Source organism: Canis lupus, chromosome 17, assembly GCF_048164855.1.
Source record: "Canis lupus baileyi chromosome 17, mCanLup2.hap1, whole genome shotgun sequence".
Taxonomy (NCBI): Eukaryota; Metazoa; Chordata; class Mammalia; order Carnivora; family Canidae; genus Canis; species Canis lupus.
In genome coordinates, this window is record NC_132854.1 from 52507461 (window position 1) to 52532859 (window position 25399).

At 36.9% G+C, this 25399-nt stretch overlaps 1 protein-coding gene across 4 annotated transcripts in view; it reads right to left on the reverse strand.

The window, feature by feature from the left end:
- The window catches only part of VWA8 (von Willebrand factor A domain containing 8), a 353412-nt gene that overhangs the window by 205196 nt on the left and 122817 nt on the right, over positions 1–25399 (reverse strand). For all 4 annotated transcript variants that reach the window (XR_012010082.1, XM_072782924.1, XM_072782926.1 and 1 more), the window contains 5 exons: positions 20127–20295; positions 18467–18544; positions 11245–11360; positions 4142–4248; positions 392–498 (listed from right to left, as the gene is read on the reverse strand). Coding sequence is in view for 3 of the 4 variants with exons in the window: in XM_072782924.1 (XP_072639025.1) it covers positions 392–498; positions 4142–4248; positions 11245–11360; positions 18467–18544; positions 20127–20295 (577 nt within the window). In the remaining variant the exon portion in view is untranslated. The remainder of the gene's footprint in view (positions 1–391; positions 499–4141; positions 4249–11244; positions 11361–18466; positions 18545–20126; positions 20296–25399) is intronic.

The following is a 25399-nucleotide window of genomic DNA, read 5'->3' on the forward strand; positions in this document are numbered from 1 at the left end:
TTAGGGATTTTCAGGAAAAGGAAAGGAATATGAGGAAAAAAACAGGACACATCCTCTTTGAACTACTAAAAGCAAAAGAGAGGATGAGTATTAGCTCATTCTGCTTTTAATTTAATGATATATTCACTTTATTTGCCTGGAATCTAGTGCATGTGCACATATAAAATATATTACTCTAATCATAGTAGCAACTCTTCCAATTTTCAAGTGTCTTTGAAAAGAGTTTAAAGAGTTTATAATGCCTTAATATAAGATGTTTCAACATCTCATTTTGCATCATATGAATTGAACTTAGCAAATTACAAAAGTAATTAAACATCAGTTTCACTGCAGAGTTAATTACCACAATGTAAGAGGTGATTTATCCATAAGTGCAAAGCAACGATCTTACCTGAAGGTTGTCATAGAACAGAACATCAGGCACTTTCATTTTCTCATGGGTATTATAGATCGGTGCACTAATGGCTCCAATCCTCAGATTTCCAGATGCTATTTCACCTAAACATTTCACACAGGATAAAGAGTTACTTGTAACCAAGTTCAATGCAAACATAATGCGATACAGCATCTTTAACTTCTTTGGGACTCATTAACGAATTCCAATTTCATTTAAAAGAAGTAAGCTTGAAGGTAGTAATAAAACACAGATTTATGTAAGATGCTTAAAATGTTTCAAAATATAATAAATTTTACATAAAATAATGCATGTAGCAAACAACATATAGATAAAATTAGAGAAGAACCGCCCCCACCAGAACTCAGTGAAGCCACCTTCATAAGCTTGTTTTGTCAGAGACTATAACATATAAACAAACCAAATACATATTCAAAAGTTCTGAAGTACTCTGAATATCATTTCTGGGGACCCATGAATAACTCCAAATGAGAACCCCCTAAAATTCTAGTAAAAAAATATTGATTAACCAACTCACCCCAGACCCCTGAAATTACTATTTCCAGGGATAGTCCAGGAGATCTGTATTTTTAAATAAGCACCCCAGGTATTACACAGTTATTCTGTGACAATTACTATTTGATGTCTCCTATTTGCTTTAAATAGTTGATCCAGAATAGAGTATGAGCTCACTACAGCCAGCAAACCCAGTAATAAATCTGAAGTCAAAGAACACATCTCATTTGCGCTCTCTCCAGTAAAGAGATATACATGTTCACGGCCTGACACAGTCCAAGGTTAATAATCATAACATTAATGGTAGTAGTTGTTAGAGTATTACTGATGATCACTAGAGGAGCTATCACTTACTAAGGACCTTCTTGGGCCAGATCTCAAACTAGAAGTTTCATTGTTTTCTTACATAATTTCATGTAATTCTCTTAACAATGAGACAAGAACTATGAGGAAGCTAAGGACATAAATTAAGTAATGTGTTAAAACCACCCAGCTAACATGGGCAGAGCTAAAAATAGAACTTAGTATAGTCTAATGTTCTTTCTGCCAAGTGGGGTATGTTTAATCCTTTGACTCCAAATAATACTCCATCCTGTGGAAATACCCGAGTAAGCGGACAGATTACTATGATACTTAAACAACGGATCCATCTATCCCGCCCCCGCCCCGTCCTTCTAATAAGAAAACTGCCCTTTTGTGCTAAAGCATTTTGAAAGACAAGTGGAGAAAAGTAACATTTGTGTTCTGGAGTACTGCAAAAGATTTTGACCTAAAAATATCAACTGTCACCCTGTTTAACCAGTGCGGAGTGCAACACATTTACCAAAGCACAGGAGACCTCTTCCTCCAATAGATCCTTGCCATTTCCCTTTTATTTACACATTCTACAGGGATGAAAACCCATAAGCTGTCATGTTGAGAATCTACTGTTTATTTACTACCAGCAGTTCTCTGAAACAGATCCAATATAAAATTGTATAGAGAAAGACCAGGATTGTGGCAGGGACTTTACTATATACATGTATGTTGAGATGACACACATAATTTCAGATTCAAGTGCAACTGATATCATCTATGGTTTAGTTTATGGAACACATCTGTTCAGTAGATTTAGGGCTTTAGGACAGTTTAATTCACTCAAGTAATGTTTATTGTTAAAATTTCAAGCTTGGAAAGGGAAATGCATTCAGAGGCTGATGGTACTTGTACTTCCTTGGGAGAAACCTGCTAGCTATCTACTAAGAAATCTCATAGAATGTTATTATTATAGTCCATTTGTCAAGGCCCTTAGTCTGGAAGACTCAAAACCTAATTTTGTCATATCAACTGAATGCAAACCTGACTCTCAGAAGAATATTAAAGTCATATATTCTGATCTACATATAAATTCTGATATATAGGGGATCCCCGGGTGGCTCAGCGGTTTAGCGCCTGCCTTTGGCCCGGGGCGCAATCGTGGAGTCCTGGGATCGAGTCCCCCATCAGGCTCCCAGCATGGAGCCTGCTTATGCCTCTGCCTGTGTCTCTGCCTCTCTCTCTATGTCTATCATAAATAAAAATTTAAAAAAAAATAAATTCTGATATATAAAACAAGAATAGAAAATATTACAATGCAATGAAAACTGCAACTTTTATAAGGGCCTATGATACATTGGATGCCCTATCAGCATATTATTTGGAGGGAAACCTATACTGAAAGCCAAATCCTCATCAGAATATTATTTGGTGAACCTTGCCCTCCAAACAAGGAGAGTGCATTAAATGAATTCTCCTCAAGACAGATGACATTAAAGATAAATGGAACCAGATGAGTCAAAAGTCTCTTAGGTTCATTATCCCCTATGCAAGGCTCAGATGGAAACTGCTAACACTAGCTTGTTACCAAGACTGAACAAGTTATAGTCAGAACAACCCAGTCCTTCAGTGGATGTGTTAAAAGATTCAAGCAAGTAACATTATGAGTCAATAGGTCCCAGAGTTATTGTCTCTTTGAGCTGGCTCTGCATATCTACACCCAGATCCATCAGTATGTGGAGTTTGTAAGTTTACTCAAAAAAAGTAATCTCATTTCTTTATATATATTTTTAAGACTTTATTTATTTATTAATGAGAGACAGAGAGAGAGAGAGAGGCAGAGACACAGGCAGAGGGAGAAGCAGGCTCCATGCAGGCTCCATGCAGTTCCTGATGTGGAACTCGATCCGGGGACTCCAGGATCACGCCCTGGGCCGAATGCAGGCGCTAAACCACTGAGTCATCCAGGGATCCCTCATCTCATTTCTTTAACACCAAATTCCTGTCTCAGTGTAGCCCCAACTATTAAAAATATCTACTACAAAGAGGACCACAATAAGTCCTTGTCAGACAGTGGCTCCACATTGGATTTTTGATAGAATATGTAATTACCTCAAAAAATAGAGAACCTTTTGTTGTGCTCTAATTGAAGAATCAGGAACTTCTACAGGAAAAGCTAAACTTTCCAAAAGCTCAAAATACTTATGGTTACCCAGAAGAAAAGTCTCACAAAAGACAATGAGTGGAAACAGAAGGAGTAAGAAGGCATGAAAATGGTACTCTGAATATTATTTTATTTTAGATCAACCTAGAACAGTTTCCTGAACATAACCCATAGGACACTAGTGGTCCTCAAAATGTAAATGTTGGACAAAGAAAATAGAATTCTAGATTCTATGGTGAAATATATTTGGGAAAAAAAGGTAAAACCAAATCATGCAAGTTTATTTATGGCAGGGATTCTTAGAGCCTTGAATATGTTTGTGTCAACTGTGAATCTTTGGAGGAGGACCTATATCTGGTATGCACTGAAATAAAGGAAATATTCTGTTTCTAAAAAAAGATTTTATTTATTTGAGAGAGAGAGAGAGAGAGAATGTGTACACAAGTAAGGGGGTGGAGTAATGAGAGAGGGGAAGTAGACTCCCTGCTAAGCAGGGAGATCCCAGGACCCAGAGATCATGACCTGAGCGCAGGCAGGCGCTTAACCAACTAAGCCATGCAAGTGCCCCCAAATAAAGGAAATATTCTAAGATTTAATTTGTAAGTGGGTTTCAATTTAAAAACAAATAAATAAAAGATTCTTTTCTTCAACCCAATACATAAAACAAAGTAGATGGAAAACAAAGCCACTTTTTATTGAAATTATAATAATAAATAATACAAATGTTTGATAATTATTATTTCACTTAAAAAAGAAACAAGTCAAATACTTACATTTGTAATTCTCCAGTTCTGGTTCCTGATGATTATCCGTACTTATTTCTATTTCAGCATCTGCCAAGTTTTTTTCTAATGCTGACCTCGCAAGGCTTGGTAAGAACCTGGTGGGGCAGGGAGGACATAATGATAAAGTCAAAGCTTACTGTGATTCCTAAGTATCTTTTTGGCACACACACACACACAAACTCTTTCTCTCCTTCTCTCTCTTTATCTCAATACAATCAATTAAGGAAGATGAGTCTTGAGCCATGAAATCCAAGTAATAAAAAGTCTTGAAATAAATATAAACTTTAAGTACCTGTGAGGATGAATATTGGTTGATCTCCTCTAATAAAACTTACTTGTAATTAGCAGTATTCAGGTATATACAACATTTTATAGGATAAGACTTAATTTACTTTTTAAAATGGATTTAGTGTACCTCATAAATCTTGTTTAACTGTTTAACTGGATTACCAAATTTTCTTAAATAGATAAAACAACACTTTAACCTGCTCTAACCTGGCAATCAGAAATTCAAATTAGTGGATTAATGATGTTTACTTTCTAACACAGATTATTCAATTTAGGATTATACAGTATGGTCTTTCCTTCCATTTAAAAAATATACCAGCTTGTCTATTCTATATATATGCTGTCAAAACAACAATCTGGTGAGTGGCAGAGGCATTCTTCATCGACAGATAGATTGTATGAGCCTCATGGGCTTACATCATGAAAATGAAGTTTTCCACCTACCCAAATCAAGTTGAATCTGGAATTTATGATCCCAAGCAAGCCTGCAGAAATGATTTTTAACTTTTTACCTGTGCTATCCTACTATAAAGTAACTGCTATTGCCACAATATTCCAAATAAACTAAGAACATAACACTTTTTTTAAAAGAAAATATTTTACTTATTTATTTGAGAAAGAGAGCTGGAGAGAAAGCAAGAGTGTTGGGTGAGGGGGGTCATGGGTGGGGTGGAGGATTAAAGGGAGAGAAAGAAGCAGACTCCCCACTGAGTGGGGAGCCCAATATAAAGCTCAACCCCAGGACCCTGAGATCATGACCTGAGCCGAAGGCAGATGCTTAACTGGCTGAGCCACCCAGGTGCCTCGAACATGACACTTCTAACTTAGGATTTCCATAGCTCTAAATCCTTGGTGGTGGCTCCTACAGCCTTGAGTATAAGCTCTAGCAAAAGAGACACTGGTGTGAGCAAGGCAGCAAAAGAATGAGTGTGTGAGGAATTGATGGATTTCCTGTCCCTGTGACAGAATTCACATACATGACCCTGTCCCTCACTTGCCTCCTCATTTTGGTTCCAGGCTATGATTGGGGGGATTTCTATCACTCTGTGTCGGTAGCTCATCAGTTGAGCATCAAGTAGGACTTAACTGTTGTTCATCTCTGACCTTTCATCGTAGTTCCTAGATTGTCACCTTTTTTAAAACCAAGGCCTCACTTCATCTTTCAGACCCAATACCTGGGCTTTCATCTTGTTTCCAGAGCCTCGGTCTTGGCACCATGTCTGACCTGCCCATCTCCACATATTAGTGTCCTACCCAGCTGTACCTCCATTACTTCCTGTCAGACCACCTTGATCAATAATAACCACTTTCAAGTTGAGACTGTGTGGTATTCCCAGAAACCCCTGACATCTATACAGCCTCACTGACTCCTGTACTGGGACATTTCTAGACTGCCCTCCGAAGCCCGTAGGGAACTGCAAAAAAGGGCATATAGGCATATAGGCATCCCTTCCATTGGCAGTGACAGACACACTGCTTGCCAAAATATGATACTCTTTTCTACTGAGATTGAATGTTTCAGAATTATTCTCAACCTCACACCCAGACAGCACTACCACATAATCAAAGGTAATATGGAAGCTGAAATATATTTACCTCTAGAATCTACATTTTAAAAGATACCGGCTGACCCCACAAATGAGGAGAAAGTATGTCAGGTAGTATGAGGTCGACCTTAATTTTTCTAGGTTTCAATTTTTTCTAGTTAATGACTTCCTTTTCCATTGCTCACTGATATTTTCTACTTGCTTTTTCCTCTCCTTCTGTGGCCTTTTGTAAAATAAATGAGTGAATGAATGAAATATCACTCTATCCTACTTTCCTAGAACAAAAGCAAAGGCATATCCTGTTGTAAAGTTTTAAAGCGTATTTATCATTATGAGCATTAGTGCCTTTTAAAAACCATTATCATTGTTATCTTCATTTACTACCAGCAATAAGAGAACTGGAAAGTCTCCAGTCTCTATAGTCTTGGTTGTAACAAAAAAATAAAGATTCAACCACATTCCGGGAAACACAGAAACAGGAGTAGTTACCCGAGGCTAACTCAAATAACTGTGTCAATGTCACAGAAGTGAGATATAATCTTTGGATTAAAGAATAAGATAGGATGGTAGCATGAGAAGCTAGAGTAAGGATGGGGATGCTCCCAAATTACCAGTGCAGGAAAGATGGATGTTGCCATTAGTAGTAAGAGTGGGAGAAAAAGACTGTGGGCCTCAGGGGTTATCAAGACAGCCTTCTGACTTCTATTTAGAGTGTGTAATTAGTTAATTGATACCCGTGATTTTAATATTAAGTTTATAAACAGCATTGGAATATTTAAGATGACATATGGCTCGGGATGTGTGGGTGGCTAAGGGGTTTGACTGTCTGCCTTTGACTGACGGCGCGGTCCTGGAGTCCTGGGATCCAGTCCCACATCCAGCTCCCCGCAAGGAGGCTGCTTCTCCCTCTGCCTGTGTCTCTGCCTCTCAATCTGTGTCTCTCATGAATAAATAAATAAAATCTTACAAAAAAAAAAAAAAAAGATAACATGGCCCATCCTATTTATAACATTAGTTTATTATATGTGAGTTATTTACTTTTCTGGGAAGGTTTTGTTTGTCAATTCAGACAGATGAAGTACTAGAAAAGGAAAAAGGGCATATAAAAGTTATTAACAAATTTCAAATGTTTGAAGGTACTTACTTTAGCCAAGATATCTGGAAGATAAATGGAACCAAACAGTTTCCAAAGACCCATTAAAATAACTGAGATTTGCTAGACTTATAGAGTAAGCTGAGTAACAAAAAAAAACTAAAGATCTAGGTTTCTGAAATTATAGTCTTAAAACACTCAACAGCAATTTTTTTTTTTTAAAAAGTAGGCTCCATGCCCAGTATGGAGCCCAATGTGGGGCTTGAACTCATAGCCCTGAGATCAAGAGTCATATACTTAACTGACTGAGCCATCCAGGTGCCCCGAACAGCAATTTTTAAAGCTAGAAATAAATCCCTGAATAGTCTCTCCCGAAAGCAAAATCATTCTTCAGAAGAACAAAAAATACACATCAACAATAATTATAATCATTTCATACTGTGTATGATTAGTCCTATCAGGCTCATGATTTTTAAAACATTACTTAATATAAAGAGTGGGAATTTTATATAGATGTCATTCATTTTATGTCACAAGAAAATTCTTGAAAAATATTGTATGCAAAGTAGGTTTTTGGTGAATGAGAAAATTACCTCAATGTCAGAGACAGTTAATCTTCATTTCTAATTTTTATAATTCTGCCTCAAATTTCAACGCTAAAGAATCATCACCCCAAGATTTTCTATAAGTAAATACTGTAATGGAATGCAAAATACTTGCGTGGAATAGGACTCTTATAGGAACTACACATTAACTCTTCTACAATAAAAACTTTTGGAATATAAAAGATCTGATAACTTCCTAACCTTCTAAAGTTTCTTCCCTTTGGTTTCTTAGGTTTTCAACTATCCAGAAAATGAAGTAGGCATTTAGCTCCAAGACTTGGTGTACATATTAAAGTATATGAGAGAAGAAAAAAAAAAATAGTATATGAGGATCAAGTACCTAGGGAACTATTCCCTCAGATGAAGAAATGTTCCAATCTGAACTCAACAGGCATAAACAAATGAAAAGTATTTTAAAAATTAAATTAACAAGATTTTAAAAGCCAAGCTAATATTCAATAAATTTAATGTTTAACAAATTTACACTAGAGCATTTCTTTTGTTTTGTTTGCTAAATAATAGACTTCATGAATATAAATTATATCAATTAAAAATTTTTTGTGTGTGAAATTCAATTTCTTTTCACTGCTTCAATATGGAATAAGGTCATTAAAAAAGAAAAAACCTTTATGCATCAATAATTTTCTTTTTTCCTTTCTGTGATTGTGGTATTCTGAATAGAAGGTTAGTAAAAAAGGTTTTTTAATTTGTAGGCTTGCTAAAGCCAACAGATAATGCATAAATCAAGAGAGCTGTTTCACTTTTTGCAAAGTGCCATAGAGTGGTAATAAAGTAGAGCTTAATGTGGTCAGTTGATAACACTGGAAAAATTAAGTTATATAGTGAAATATTTGTGAGTATAAAAGTAAGCAATTTTAAGTTTTTTAAATTGTTTAAAACTATGAAGTATTTCAAACATATAGAAAACTACAGGAACTATTAAGCATTTAATCTCTCTCCATCCCTGGAGATAATTCTCACCCTGAAACTGGTGTGTATTTCTCTTATTCATATTTTTATTTTGCTATATATGTATGAATTAAAAATAATTGCATTTTTGCTGTATTAACATTTTTAGAGATGGCAGTATATACCAACTCTCCTCTTGCAAACTGTATTTTTTTTCTACTTGATATTAAACTGCCATGATTGATACACATAGAGCTACTTCATTTTAACTACTGTTTAGTATCTCATTACATGAATATTTCAATTTATATATTCATTCCCTACAGATGGACAGATAAGTTATTTCCAATTTTTCATTATTACAATGATGCAATGAACATTCTTATACATGCCTCCTTATCCGTTCATTTAAGTCTTTCTCTGAGGTGACATCAAGAAATAGAATCCTCAACTCAGAGTATTAATATACTTAGGCATAAAGATACTGTGAGATAACTCCAAAGTGATGACACTTCCCTTCCAACAGTAGTAATGTAATTACATTTTCTTCTATTCACAGAAAATGTTAATTTTTATAGGTAAAAGTTATAAGAGTATAAAATGATAGCTGATTTTTGTTTTAAATCTCATTTCCCTGATTAATAATGAAGTTGAGCATCTTTTCAAATGTTTATTGGTCATCTGAATTAACTTCTGTGCATGCCTATTCATCCTTTGCCCATTTAGGGTTCATTCTTTCATCTCTTTAGTTTGTATACTTTATAGTCCCTGAATACCAGTCCTTTTGTGATTACAAATTTTATCAAAGATCTCTTGGTTTGTGGCTTATAACTTATAGAGTGGCTTATAATGTTTCTGTCATATATCTGGATTTTACTTTTTGTATGAGATAAATGGATATTTTTCATTTTTAATCATCTATTGACAAGTCCATCCATTCCCACACTGACTTATAATGCTACTTTTGATATATACTAACTTCCCACAGATGTGTAGGTCTGTTTCTGATCTCTGTAGTCTATTCTAATAATCTATTTGTCTTTCCTTGCACCAATATCATACTATAAGCAATGAATATAGTTTTATAAAGGATTCTGATATCTGACAGAAAAAGTACAACTCTTAATGTTCCTCAAAATTTCCTCTGCTATTATTTCCATGCCAATTTTGAGATCAGCTTGCCAAATTCTGTATATCCTTAGTAGTATCCGACTAGATCATATCTATATAAAATTTGGAGCAAAACAGCTCTACAATACTTCCCTTCCATGAACATGGTATAGCTTCCCTTTAGGTCCTTTTCAGCTTTCAATAAAGATTTATGCTTTTCTCCATAAAAGCATTACATGTCATTAGACTTACTCTTAGGTGCTCAAAGCATTCTACTATCATTTCAAATGGGATTATTTTTAAAAGTTAGACTTCCTCGGGATCCCTGGGTGGTGCAGCGGTTTAGCGCCTGCCTTTGGCCCAGGGTGCGATCCTGGAGACCCGGGATCGAATCCCACGTCAGGCTCCTGGTGCATGGAGCCTGCTTCTCCCTCTGCCTGTGTCTCTGCCTCTCTCTCTCTCTCTCTCTCTCTCTCTCTATCATAAATAAATAAAAAAATTTAAAAAAAATTAGACTTCCTCAATTGATTGTTAGTGGAATATAGGAATGTCACTGATTTGGATTTATAAGTAATCTCACTAACTCTATTTTTCTTTTTTTTTTTTTTAAGATTTTATTTATTCATTCATGATAGACAGAGAGAGAGAGAGGCAGAGACACAGGCAGAGGGAGAAGCAGGCTCCATGCAGGGAGCCCGATGTGGGACTCGATCCCGGGTCTCCAGGATCACGCCCTGGGCCGAAGGCAGCGCTAAACCGCTGAGCCACCCAGAGATCCCCACTCTATTTTTCTAATGACATACTGTTTCTCTTGAATTTTTTAGGTAGCCAATCAGATAACTTTGGGCAAATGCTCTGGCTGAAAGTATAGAAAGGTGACATTCTTGTTCTACTCCTAACTCTAAAGGAAATATAAGTATTTTATCATAAAGATGTTTGCTTTAAACTTTTGGTATATATCCTTTATACCATGACCTGAGCTGAAGGCAGATGCTTACTGACTGAGCCACCCAGACGTCCTTCTTTTTTATTATTCTTTTAATATGGTTTCATGCAAGTATGATTTTGTAAAAAAAATTCTATAAGCCAATATTTTATATAATTTCCAAGCAAGTATAAAAAATATTAGTGTAGACTACAAAGATACTAGTTTTGTTAAACTTAGGCAATAGGAGAGTACCATCAAGCACGGAGAGTTCCAATGGTAATTTGGGAGGTGCTCAGTATAATGCTGAAGAGCACCAGTTCAGAAGACACATAAACCACCATTCAAATCCCAAACCCACTTTTACTTATTTACTACTCTCTGACTTGAGCAAGTGACTTAAATAGTTTTCTCATCTATAAAATATCTCTTAAAATTGCTATGCTTAAGTAGGATAAGATATGTTCTAACAACTGAACATGAGATTGAAATAGCTACATATTCAGGCAATACTTTCTCCAGACTTATGGGTATTGACTATTAATTAAACTTATGTTACCATTTTAGCAAAGACACAGAAACTTGAATTTAGTGAGAAAGAGGAATATGGTTACCTGGAAAGGCAGGCTTTAGTAACTGCACTGTGAAGATTTTCATTCGGGTACTGTGATAATCGACGAGAAATCCGCAACAGCTGTCTGGTGGAAAGTGATGCTGCCAGTGACTGTGCCTGTCAAAAGGCAAAGACAGCCTGTTAAGAGTCTTGTTTCAACTTGCTGAGTCGCTTTAGATGAGTAGCAGAGCAGAATTCATTATTCCTGAAGGACAAGGCCAAACTTAAAATACATATGTACTGTTAATGAATTACAAATAAAAATAAATGAAAACCAATTTACACTTAACAACCTTAAAGATGGTTTTTTAAAAAAGAATCTATAAAAAGTGTTTATCAGTTAAATTCAATAACACTGTTTTCGTTGTGCTAAGTGCTGAGAATATATGTTTTTTGGGTGGAGGGGAGAGGACGTTGGATGGAGGAAAGATGTTACATAATACAGATCACACCTGACTTACAAATAGCTTTTATGTACAGTTATGTACAGTTGTTAGGTTTTGTGGAGGCAGGAAAAAAAAGAGCTCTTTTTTTTCCTGCCTCCACAAAACCTAACTGTTAAGATAGCTTGAAAATGCTCAGAGCTTTAAGTAGATCTATGGCTTCTGATACAGAGAAAAGGAATTGTGGACAATTTAGGTTTCTGACCACAGAGGTGTCAACCAGTTTATCCTTTGGGTGGCAGCTTGCAGTTTGAAATCCTTCCCTTAAACTGCCAGAATAATTTCACTTTGTTTTCTTATTCTTTAAAAAAAAGAAAGAAATTCCATTAATAGAGCTGCTAGTATGGAACTCAGGATATGTGAGTATGAGTAAGTATTTGTTGACATGGTATTGAAATCATCCTAGTGGGCAGTGTAATGTAATGATAAAGTTTATCACTGTTCAAATCAGACAAATCAGGCTCCCATCTATTAGCCTGGTGGATTATTTGACATTTTCAAGCCTTGGTTTTCTCATCTTTTAGTTGGCAATAATAATGCCTTCACTTTTAAGGCTGTTAAGAGTGTTAGTATCCACAGTCTATAAAAAACTTACCAAATTCAACACCTAAAAAACAAATAACCCCGATAAAAAATAGGCAGGAGACATGAATAGACATTTCTCCAAAGAAGACATCTAGAAGGCTAAAAGATATATGAAAAAAAAGCTCAACTTCACTCAACATCAGGGAAATACAAATCAAAACCATGATGAGATATCACTTCACACCTGTGAGGATAGCTAAAATTAACAACACAGAAAACAACGATTGCTGGTGGGGATTTGGAGAGAGGGGGACCCTCTTACACTATTGGTGGGAATGCACACTGTTGCAACCATTCTGGAAAACAGTACGGGGTTCCTCAAAAAGTTAAAAATAGAACTACCTTACAACTCAGCAATTGCACTACTAGGTATTTAACCAAAGGATTCAAAAATGCTGATTCAAAGGGATACATGCACCCTGTTTATAGCATCATTCTCAACAATAGCCAAATTATAGAAAGAGCCCAAATGTCCATTGACTGATGAATGGATAAAGAGGTGGTATACACATAAACACACACAATGGAATATTACTCAGCCATAAAAAATCTTGCCATTAGCTGTGACATGAATGGAGCCAGGAGTATTATGCTAAGTAAGTCAGAGAAAGATAAATACCATATGATTTCACTCATATGTGGAATTTAAGAAACAAAACATGAACATATGGGGAAAAAAAAAGAGAGGCACGCCAGAAAACAGACTCTAAACTATAGAGAACAAACAGAGTTGCTGGAGAAGAGGTGGGTGGGTGGGATAGATAAATGGCTGATGTAGATTAAGTAGGGCACTTGTGATGAACACCGGGCATTGTACTGAAGTGTTGAATCACTAAATTCTACACCAGAAATTAATATTACACTGTATGTTAACTAACTGGAATTAAAATAAAAACTTGAAACAAAAAAAGAAAGAAAGAAAGAAAGAAAGAAAGAAAGAAAGAAAGAAAGAAAGAAAGAAAGAAAGAAAGAGAAAGAAAGAAAGAAAGAAAGAAAGAAAGAAAGAAAGAAAGAAAGAAAGAAAGAAAGAAAGAAAGAAAGATTGATTGTTCTAAAGCCCTTAGGTCAGACACATAGGTGTTCAACAAATGTCAGCAATTTTTGTTGAAAGTCAGCCTCTTCAAAATGGAAAAAAAAAAATCTAACACAGGAAGGGGATGTGACTTGTACTTTAGATGAAAATTTTTTTTAAAGATTTTATTTATTTATTCATGAGCGACAGAGAGAGAGAGGCAGAGACATAGGCAGAGGGAGAAGTAGGCTTCCTGCAGGGAGCTTGATGTGGGACTTGATCCCAGGACCCTAGAATCACAACCTGAGCTGAAGGCAGATGTTCAACCACTGAGCCATACTAGGTGCCCCTAATATGAATTTAATGTATCAGATTATTACTGGATTAATTCCTAATTTAGATCAGCAACATTAGGAGACAGCAGTTTTCACTGAAAACCAGAAAAGAGAACTTCTGAAGCAACTTGCTCTTTAGGAGGTCAGAAGAGGCCAGGGTGAAATGTCACAGGAGGCGATGAGGGCAGTACAGTGGCCCTGAGCCCCTAACAGAACACAGAAGAGGACTCCATGAAGTTAGCAGAGGGTTCAGGATAGATGGTGGAAGGATGCCAAGATGCCCAAGTCACCTCTACTTGCTTACTCCGGCATTTCACTGAAGGTAGTCTCTGCACATCCAGGAAAGAACAAAGGGCACTGACCTCCTCCCGTGTGTATTTTGCAGCTCCAGGAGATGCTGGTGTGCTGGAGCTACTATTATATTTCAGCTACAAGATGGGTTAAATGGTCCTTTGGGGACTAGGTTGGGAGCATGATCATCATTTATGATGTATCCTCTTTTCTATTAAAGAACACATTCTATGTCTCAAAGAATTCATTTACAAGCAAACATTTGGTTCATCCTTGTTTTCGACAAATTTGCATTCTAGACAAGGAGACAATATTTAAATATAAGAAAGTATAAATTGCAATTCAAACTAGCATATAATTTAATGCCAACATAAGCGAAGCACTTGACAACTGCTAGAGGGGCTTAAAATTAAAATGTTCAAGCGGGCAAGAGAAATGCTATGAACAAAGGCATGAGAGCAAAAGGAACAGAAATAAATGCAGAATGTGAGGAAACCGGCCCACTTCTACTAGAACGTCTTGCTGGGTGACAAAGACCTGATACTTGGAGGAGTTTGGTCTTACTCTAAAGGCAACAGGACTTTGTTACATGCAAAGCGGTAATGTGATTTTAGAAAGATTAATCTGGCGGCGGTCACACACAAAGTAGCTGAAGGACAGAGAGACCTTAGACAGGAAACAGAAAGTTACTGCAGTGATCTGTCAATAAAATGATAAGGTACAGAAAGGTTACTGGCAAAAAAAAAAAAAAAAGACTGGAGAGAAGGAATCAACAAATATTTCAGGGAACTTGGCACCAGATGGATATAAGAAAGAAGGAAGAATTGAGAATAAGCTTATTTCAGCCAGTATGATTTAAAGTATCAAAAGCTAAATATGACCTAGCAATTCCCATGTGGGTCCACAAAAAATTCCCATTTTAATCATAGCAAATGTTTGATAAAAAACTCCCAACCTGAGGATTCTCATGATGAGGGTCCCAATAATCCCTATGGTAACTTCCTCATGTACCATATTCTAATCTCATCCAAGAATGACAATGAATTCAGGCTTCACATTTCATTCCAGTGTTCAGTGAGGGAGGCTCTCTATTGATTTTGAAAAATACCATTTTTCTCATTTGATAACACCGAGATGCTTTACAATAACATCCAGTGTTAAAAAAAAAAAAAATCAGAATAAAGCTTAATGTTGAGCCATTTAAGTGTTGAATAAAGGGTTTGGTTATTTCTGCTCTCACACTATCAAATAAAAATTGAGAATGCACTTTAATTTAAAAATTCTTAATGTGTTTAATGTTTATAACATTAACATTTCTTTTTCTTTTTAGGATTTTATTTATCTATTCATGAAACACAGAGAGAGAGGCAGAGACATCAGCAGAAGCAGGCTCCCTGTGGGGAGTTCGATGCAGGACTCCATCCCAGGACCCCGAGATCTCGACCTGAGCAGAAGGCAGACGCTCAACCACTGAGCCACCCAGATGCCCCTATAACATTAAGTTTCTGACTGTAGTTTTATCTTGCAAAAAAGAGTGTGAGGACATGAGCACATTCCCTTTGGTACCACAGTGATGGAGTTTAAGAGCACAACTCAAGGGCTTTTTTATATTAGCAAGATTAGTAATTGTAATTCAGCTTAAAAATATGAAGGATTTGATCAGAAATTTTTTCAGTAAGTTTCTCTTTTTTTCTCTTAAAGAATTGTTTCTTTTATGAAAATAATACCATTCTCAGGGACAGAAAACTTTAGGGACAATGTGTCAATAAAGTAGTAGTTAATTAACTAATCACTTCATTCATTCATCCATCAAGCATTTGTTAATTGTCCCTTATGGGCCTGGCACCAGGCCAGAAAATGGGAAGAAAAGAATAAACAACAGTGTGTTCAAGTAGTTCAAATACTAATACTAATTGAAGAGATGAAAATAAACCTGTAATACAGCCACATCTGATCAATAACAGAATCATATGTCAGGCGACAGGAAAGCAGGTTGGGGAGAGAGGTTACTTCCCTCTAAAGGGCAGAACAGGGAGAAAGCACATCCCAGAGTCACCGGAAGTAGAAGCAGAGGCATCTGTAAAGTAAGAACAGTCAAGGCAGAGGAAACACTGAGTGCCAAGGGCCCTAAGGCAGACACGAGTGGGTTCAAGGAACAAGAAAGAGAATGGTGTAGCTGAAAAGAACAAGTAAGGGACAAATTGGAGATGAGGTTATCAATCAGGGGTTATTAATAGGGGATCTGTGACAGCTGGAAAATGGTCCTCCCTCCAAAGATACCCAATTCCTAATCCCTAGAACCTATGAGTTTTAGTTTATATGGCAAAGTTGACTTTGCAGACCACACTAAATAAAAAATTTTGAGATGAAGATATTATCCTGGATTATTTGGGTGCTCCTAAATGCAACTACATATATCCTTGCAAAAAGGAGGCAGAAAGAAGTCTGAAGAGACTCAACGAAGAGAAGGTGATGTGAAGAGGGAAGCAGAAATTAAGATAGTGATGTCCCAAGTCAAGGAATGCTGGTAGCCACTGGAACCTGGAAAAGGCAAAGGACAGATTCTCCCCTTGAGCCCCTGCGGGAGCGCTGCTGATACCTCAGCTTCAACTCAGTAATACACATTCCAAACTTTTGGCATCCCGAAGAGTGAGAAAATAAATTTCTGTTGCTATAAGCCAGCAGTTTAGGGTAATTTGTTACAACAGGCACAGGAAAGCAATCCAGGGCCACACAAGGAATGAACTGTTGGTGGTGAGGGTAGTCAAAAGGAAAGAGCAATATTCCAGGAGAAGGATTATGAAACCAAATACTAGGACAGTTACTGGTGATAGGTAAGAGAATGGATGAGACATCATGATGCCAAATTGATGAGATGTGCTTTCAGGCTAAGTGGAGATCATGGGAAAGCAAGGAGACAGATTATTAACACAGTCAGAAAACTAAATAAGAAATAGGAATAGATTTAAAGGGGAAAGACAGGTTAGTGGTATAAGATATGTTGGATTTCTACCAATCCCAGAGGATCCAGTTGGGAAGTGAAAGAAACCATCTATTAAGTAGCTACTAAGGAAGAGATTCTTCACACACATTCTCATGTTTAATCACTACGACTTCCTTATGAAGTGGATGGCACTTCCCATTTTACAGAGGAGAACACAGATTCAGAGTTGGTGATAACCCTTGATCCTTCAACATATGCAGTGGTTTCCAACTTTTTAAACATGAAGCCCCTCTTCTTTATTCCCTAAGTGTCCTGAGTTTTAAAAGATTTCACTTACCAAACTGCATTTGTTAAGGAAGAATTAGCTCTTTATTTATTTTTTGCTATTCGAATGCATATGTAATCACCAATCACACTTCCGATTGGCATGATATGACCAGGCGTCAGTACTAAAATTCTAGCCCAAAGCAAATAACATTTTATCCCTTTGTGGGCAAATATATAATTTGCCTTGGCCTATTTAAAATATTAATTATTGCTTCAAGACCCCAGACTGAAAACTAACCTTTTCACTTCACCCCTGATAAAGCATGAATTATACTGAGTGTATTAGATGTTTGACAGCAGGGGTTAGTTTTTGTTAATAGCGCAAAAATGTTTTCAACTGTGAATGCTAAAAAAAAAGTCATGCAAAAAATTTTAAGAGGGGGACAGAATATGCCACCCCAAAATATGCCATTTTGACATATTTATTAGTTTGAATTAAAGTTACTTAAGAAACAGCTAGTGCAAGGACATTCTGACCCTCCTCTGTCCCAGGAAAGCAGGAAATAAATCCACCCTATGAAAGGCACCCTCTCTGTCCCAGGAGGGTAGAAGGCATCCTTATCTCTAGAAATAGGGAACAAAGGGCCAAGATGGCAATATAAACAAACGTTGTTACTTCGTCACTAATTTACTACCCTTACTACCCCAGGCCCGAACTTCTTTGTCTTACTAATTCTTTATAAATTTATTGTTTGTCTAAAAGGTATAAAAGCTGTCTGCTTTGGTCACTGCTTTAAGTCAAGTATTTTTACGGGGCTCCTGTACATATGGAATTAAATCGGATTTTCTGATATTAGTTTTTCTTTAGTCTGTCTCATGTGAATTTAATTTAATTTAATTTAATTAGGTCAGCCAAAGAACCTAGAAAGAAGGAAGGGAAAAGTTTCCTGCCCCTACACCATCCCAGGATGGAAATACAATTAGAATCAATGAGAAAAGCGAAATTAGAAGATGAAGAGAAAGATTTGGTCATTAACAGAAGAGGTCACACTTGAAGTGTTAAGACTGGATGAGACTGCTCAGGACAGGAGCCCGGGGGCCAAAACCGAAACCCTAGGATCACCAAGCTCTAGAGCTAGTTGTTTTTCTATGAGACCAGCCATGAGTAGCTAGAGTAAATAAATGTTCAAATCACTGAAAGAGTAAAATATATGCACAGGGCAAAGCACAGTATAAGAGATAAAAATACCAGCTTGAAAAATAGATTTTAAAGCATTAAACTCTGAGAACATAAAGCAACAGCATGTCAACAACAAAAAATCCTATGGGAAAAAGCCCAGACTTACCGTGGGATCCTGTGTCTCTCTGAGTTTGTGTGTAAATGATAACAATCTGTCCAAAGCTTCCTGAGGTATATTTGGGACCTATTTTATGAGAGAATTGAGAAAAGACAGAAAGAATAAGTGGGAATAGCTGACCAATTAACCAGAAATTCTGGCTACTTAGCAAACAATATTAGAATTATATTTTTAGAAAGTCCCTAATGATAACACTTAAGCATCTGCTTTCTCTTTAACAATCAGGAGGTTAAAACCAAGCCACTCTTCATTTACAATCCCATCACCAGGATAAAAGAGAAAGGAGCCTCTAACTCAATTAAAAACTGGCACAAAGTGTACCCAGAAAAAACTTCTCATAATTATTTGTTAGCTCCGGCATAATTTTTTGAACACTAATTTAGGCATTTTTCTTATTAAAACCAAACTCCTTCACTTATTAGTAATTTGTCTATCTAGTGACGTAAGGCATCTGGTACAAAGGATGGATGCCCAGGCTATTCATTTTTTAAAGGACTTTAAAATCACATACATAGGGGGCATAATCGGTTTATCAATGACCTCTAAAGAACAGTTGCCCAAATAACACACACTGGTTGCTTGAATTCTAACAATTTTAATCTAATTAAATAGTTAACTGAATTAAATTATGAGAAATTTAATGGTAACAATGACATATCTTTCATTTTAATTTACAAAGATCAGAGAGTTGTTAGAACAATGACTGGTATACTGTAATCATTTCAGACACTATGGTTAGGTAATCTACCCAAGATCTAGAAGCTGTTAAGGAGTGGATTTGGCACTTCAGAATAAGTTGTTTCAATTGAAAGCCTATGCCCTTATCCACCACTGCGCGCACAAGATCTAAAATTAATCAGCTCATTCTGGTGTTTAAAAGGGGATGAGTGCATTTATGTAAAAAGTTAATTATTTGTGATTGAGAACAACACTGCCTACTAGAACTTTCTGTGATGATGGAAATGTTCTTTACCTATGCTATCTAATACAGTAGCTGAAAGCCCCTGTGTGTTTACTGACCACTTGAAATATGACTGAGAAACTGAACTTTTGAAATTTATTGAATGTGGCTAGTGCTACATTGAACAATGCAGTTCTAAAACTCTAAAAGGTGAAGCACTTAATAACACATTACATATACTACAAGCCACCAGATAACTAATCAGGTAAGTGTATGATACATTACAGTACTGAGGAGAACAGAACTACTTTGTATTTTCTAAAGGCTAAGGAACTAAAATATATTTGGCCTCCCTTTATAGGAGGAACTCAAAATAGTCATCCTTGGCTGATTTTTACATGGAAAAGGAATCCTAAAACTGCCTCCTCATGAGGAAAATGGAGAGATAGCTTATATCCACAGTTCTCAAAGTGTGGTCCCCAGATCAGCAGCATGGGTATCACCTAAGAATTTCAGAAATGTATATTCTCGTGTACCATCCCAGACCTAATGCCTCAGCAATCCACATTTTATTAGGCCCTCCAGATGATTTTGAAAAATGCTGAAGTATGAGAACCATATATCAGGAAATTTGGGAGTAAATGGGAAGAAGCAGCCAGAAATGTCCAACTCTGCTCTGACAGGTGTCAGAGTACCTTAAAATAAGAAAAGTTGAAGGCAGCAGGCTAGAGCTAGCCTTACTCTTACCATTTCCTTAATCACTTGAATTTCTTCACTTTTGACAAGTGGTTTCATATAATGGAACAAGAACATGGTTAAGAATTCTGGTCCCAACCACTGCTGTGTTGTGCTTCCAATAACAGGAGGCTCTGCCAAGGCAATGATTCTGAAGGAGGGGTGGACAGGAAAAATGGATCTAAAAGGGGAAAAAAATAAAACAAACAAACATAAACTTTCACACCAGAAATCAGGTCATGGTAGCTAAAGCCTAGGGCAATGATAAGCCTCTTGCTGGTTTTTTTTTTTTTTAATGATAAATTTATTTTTTATTGGTGTTCAATTTGCCAACATACAGAATAACACCCAGTGCTCACCCCGTCAAGGCCTCCTGCTGTTAATATGGTCAAAGCTATTATCCAAAGAACAAGCTTTGAAAAAAATCAGGACCAAATGAAAGATGAAAGAAAGAAGGAAAGAAGGAAAGAGAAAGGAAGGAAGGAAGGAAGGAAGGAAGGAAGGAAGGAAGGAAGGAAGGAAGGAAGGAAGGAAGGAAGGAAGGAAGGAATAATAAATCAGGACATCCGAAGAACCTATCATTAAAACAAAAAAAGAGGGGCACCTGGTTGGCTCAGTCAGTTAAAAGTCCCACTTTTGATTTCAGCTCAGGTCATAATCTCAGGGTCATGAGACTGAGTCCCACATAGGGCTCTGCACCGACTGTGGAATCTGCTTAAGAGTCTCTTCTTCTCCCTCTGCAACTCTTCCACTAGCTGCACTCTGTCTCTCTTCTCTCCCTGCCCCTGCTGCCAATAAATAAATAAATCTTAGAAAAAAAAAAGAATAAAGATTCACCTACTGCTAAAACATATGTACTGTTTCCACTGATGATCTCCATCCCTGCACAAACCATTGTTTTGGATATGTTGTTATGCCTCCAGCAGATTTTCCCTATAGTCCCTTGAAACAAAATTCCATCCAGTTCATATTCATTACACAGGCTCCTTTTCTTTATTCCAAATCCCCTCAAAATCTCCTATCTTGCAAGAAATCCACTCTATGTCAATCATAGAAAGACCAAGGAGTATGATTCAGGATGAGAAGACTTTTCACAACATAGAAAATTTAAGCAGCATGAGGGACTGGATTAAATTTAAAGTTTGGATTGACAATAAGAATATTTAGGTCTTCAAAAAGATAGAGAAAATGAAACTTTTACATAATTTACTCTTCTGTCATTTTATAGGAAATAGTATGATTTTTAAAGTGATCTGTTTTATAAATCTCTGTTAGGGAATCCAAGGATGTAAATATTCTAGAATACACAGAAGAATAACATAAGACTTCCCACCATTTGTGAAATGACTTGAGTATGTTTGGGAGAATGGACTAGACACCCCTTATGATCTAATCATGTGGGTGATAATGCCAGTTCATATTAATTGCACTCTAAACCCCAGTGGAAATAAAACTTTTTTTTTTTTTGGAAATAAAACTTTAAAGGGTAATATCACCCTTGCTATGAGAAAGAAGAGATAAAAGCAAAAACACCTGTGGAGATCTTCACAAAAACAAAAATACAGGCACATAACTGGCATTTCCCCAGAAATGGACTATTCATTGCCATTACTATTACAATAGAGCCCTATAGTTAAGTGAGTAGGCAGCTAGAATATTAGGAGGTAGGACATGTGTGGCGAGAACCAGATAAGTACTCTGAAGAGCCGAGGTAAGAAAATGCCCCCCCTCCCCAATACAACAGGTAGGTCCACCGAGTCCCTAACTACATGATCTGTAGTTTTAGAGGCCACATCATAATTTGTAAACCAGGGTAAAGCAGTTTTTAGAAATGGTCACATGAAAAGTCTACAAGTTTTCATAAAAGCTACCAGATATCATTTCATTTCTCTAGGTAGGAAAAAAAGAAATCCTTATTTACAGATATTCAAGCAGGGCATGGGAATGATCTGTCCAAAGGAGTTGTTCTGGGAAAACAGGAAAGAATAACAACTTGAGCAGTGTCTGAAAGTCCTGGGGATAGCATGATCACTGAGGACTGCCAGCAATTAGATAGTCACACAAGGGAATCTAGACGCAGAAAATTCTGTGATCTAAAAGCTAAAACGGGAAGGTTATCCCATTTTCCACTTCTGCCAAGTGGTTTGCCATATTCCAGAAAACTAAGTTCCATGGCCTAACAACAGATGTTGGATTCATCCTTGATCCTCCTCTTTCCTAGTTGGGACAAAAGAAGGTGGGAGACAGAGCTGCTTTGTTGTGACTTGACTACACAAAATTAAATCTGCAGATGTAGTTTCTTACTCAAGATCATGAGGGATACTAAATCAGGGAATAAACAAAGCCAAAATCCAATACGTAAGCCAAAAGAGGAAGTCCAATTTATATCCTTAAACCAAAAGATCAGGAAGCAGGTATCACAGCTGAGCTGTAAATTTAGGACTAGAAGAGTAATTAATAGGAGAACAAGCAACATGAGAGCAAACTAGGTGGTTTGAGTTTAAGTAGGTGATGATCGCTGCTTAGGATATACACTGCCTGTGGCTTGCTTTTTGGTACTGACTCTAGCAAGGGTACGTGAGTAAGCTGCACCAATTTAAAGAGGGCACTTTCTGAGACAGCAGCTGGATGTGTCAGGCAGAGAAATGTACACTGACTATGAAGCCAGCAAACTCAGCCAGCAAACTACTGAATAACAGGATAAGGACCTGTTGTGCTGCTAAGTCTCCCCCAAAGGCTTCCTTACACATAAATAGGTCATATGGAAAATCATTTCCTGATAATGATAGGATTTCCATGTCTGAAAGTTGGACAACAGAGAACTCCTGAGGATCTGCCATCTACTTCCAGGTGAGTTAACATAACCGCCGTGTAATACAAAGGCTGGATAAGTGGTAAATAGTGGAGAATTAGGAAACAAGCACAATTGAAAGTCAAAACCAAGGTTAACTTTAATTTTACTAAATTTAACAACAATAATAACAAATGAAACTAAGGTATGGCTTAACTTCAGATAAGTAAATATTTCATAAAAGTTAGATTAAAAAGGCAAAATGCCCTTTTTATTTTTATTTTTTATTTTTTAAAGATTTTATTCACGAGAGACACAGAGAGAGAAAGAGAGAGGCAGAGACACAGGCAGAGGGAGAAGCCCGCTCCATGCAGGGAGCCTGATGTGGGACTCCATCCGGGGTCTCCAGGATCAGGCCCTGGGCCGAAGGTGGCGCTAAACCGCTGAGTTACCCAGGCTGCCCCCAAATGCCCTTTTTAAAAAAAGATTTCAGAGGTGCCTGGGCGGCTCAGTCAGTTAAGTGTCTGCCTTTGGCTCCGGTCATGATCACAGGGTTCCTGGATCAGTCTCATGTTGGGTTCCCTGCTCTGAGAGGAGTCTGCTGCTCCCTCTGCCTCTCCCCCTGGCTCATGCTCACTCTCTCTCTCTCAATCTCTAATAAATAAATAAATAAAATCTTTAAAAAAAAAAAAAGACTTCAAAAATAAAAGTATTGAGGTCAATATGTTTGTTTGGGGACATAAACATGTTTTAGAAAGTAAAGTGCTCTCCACTGCATCTCAGCAGTAAAAAGGAATGAATTCTTGATACACATAACAACATGAAAGGAGCCAGATCAAAAAGAGTATATACTGTGTGATCACATTTATATTAAGTTCTAGAAAATACAAGATATATCAAGTGACTGGAAGTAGATTCCTAGAAGTGGAAGAGGAGGGTGACAAGGGTCAAGAGAGGGATTACAAAGGGGTCTGAGGACACTGGAGGGGTGGTCATAGACATACTCATTAACTCGACTGTGGAGATAGTTTCAGAAGTATATACGAATATCAAAAATTGTGAAACTGTACACTTTAAATATTTAGTTTACGATATCTTATTATACCTCAAAAATGCTACTAATTAAAGAAGAAAGACTTCAGTAAAGTCCAATCTTTTGAAGGAACTTAGATGGTAATTTTTGGCAAATGTGTATATTAAGGAAATGACACAGAAAAATTTTAAAAGACATTAATCATAAGCCAGAAAAAGACTTTATAAATGGTCTTTATACTACAGTGTTCCCATTCTGAACCTACAGGGTATGCCTTTCCGCACACAGCCCACATTTCACCTGTTTTTCCTGTGCCACGTAGCAAACTGCACAGATGCATTTCTTACTCATCTTTATACCATAAAAGGTCTAGAGTGATACTTGGGAGAGAGCAGATGCTAAAAACTAAATAAATGTATTGTTGTTGTTAAGAGCCATCATTATAAGAAACTTTTTAAAGACCTTTGATGGGAAGGACAAAAGAAAGGTAATTGATAAGAACTGGGAATAATGGCTTTCCACTCAAAAGAAGAGCAGCTAGTCTAGGTCTGGTCTTGAATGAATATGTTAGAGAAGGTACATCCTCTATATCAAAAATACAGGGCTCCTGGGTGGCTCAGTTGGTTAAGTGTCCGACTCTTGGTTTCTGCTCAGGTTTCTGCTCAGGTCATGATCTCAGGGTCATGGGATAGAGCCCTGAGTCAGGCTTTGTGCTCAAGCAGAGAGTCCGCGTGATATTCGCTCTCTCCTTATTCCTCTGCCATTCCCCCCAGCTCATGCTCTCTCTCTCTCTAAAATAAAAAATAAATCTTAAACAAAAAAGACAAAACCCAAACACAATAATAATTAGACTCTTCACAGACACAGAGTTTAGAACTTTTCCCTGACTATAAAAAATGGTTATTTTTCAAAATCAGAATTTGCTTAAGACTCTTTAAGAATCAAACTGGGCATAAAATCCTTGATCTATCTTGAATTTTGTTAAAAATTGACATGGCTTAATTTGCCAACAAAGAGATGCTGAGGTTTCTGGGGAGGCAGAAGAAAATGCTCAGATCCTACCTATCTTCAAGCATGGGAGTAAGAACAAAAGGGTCTGGAGAAGCTAATCAAGCAAGGATTACACCCAATGTCCAGTTATGGTTCACCACTGATCAAGAAAAACTGGAAGATTATAAACTGTTTTCAAGGTTCGATCACAATCAGTACAAATAAAATATTCAATAAAAAGGAAAAATATCAGAGCATATATAATTATATAACTGAGACTAGGCCACTAATCTTTATCGCTCTCCTGAGGCAACCATAGCCCTTTCTTGGTAAAATAAACTATTAGTAATGCACAGAAACTCAGCCCCTTCATCTATGCTCTGACCAACAGCAGGAAGGAACACATTTAGCAGCCTATAGTATTTGTACTCCCCCTTTCCCCAAAGAAGTTTTTCTCATCAAAGGAAACAG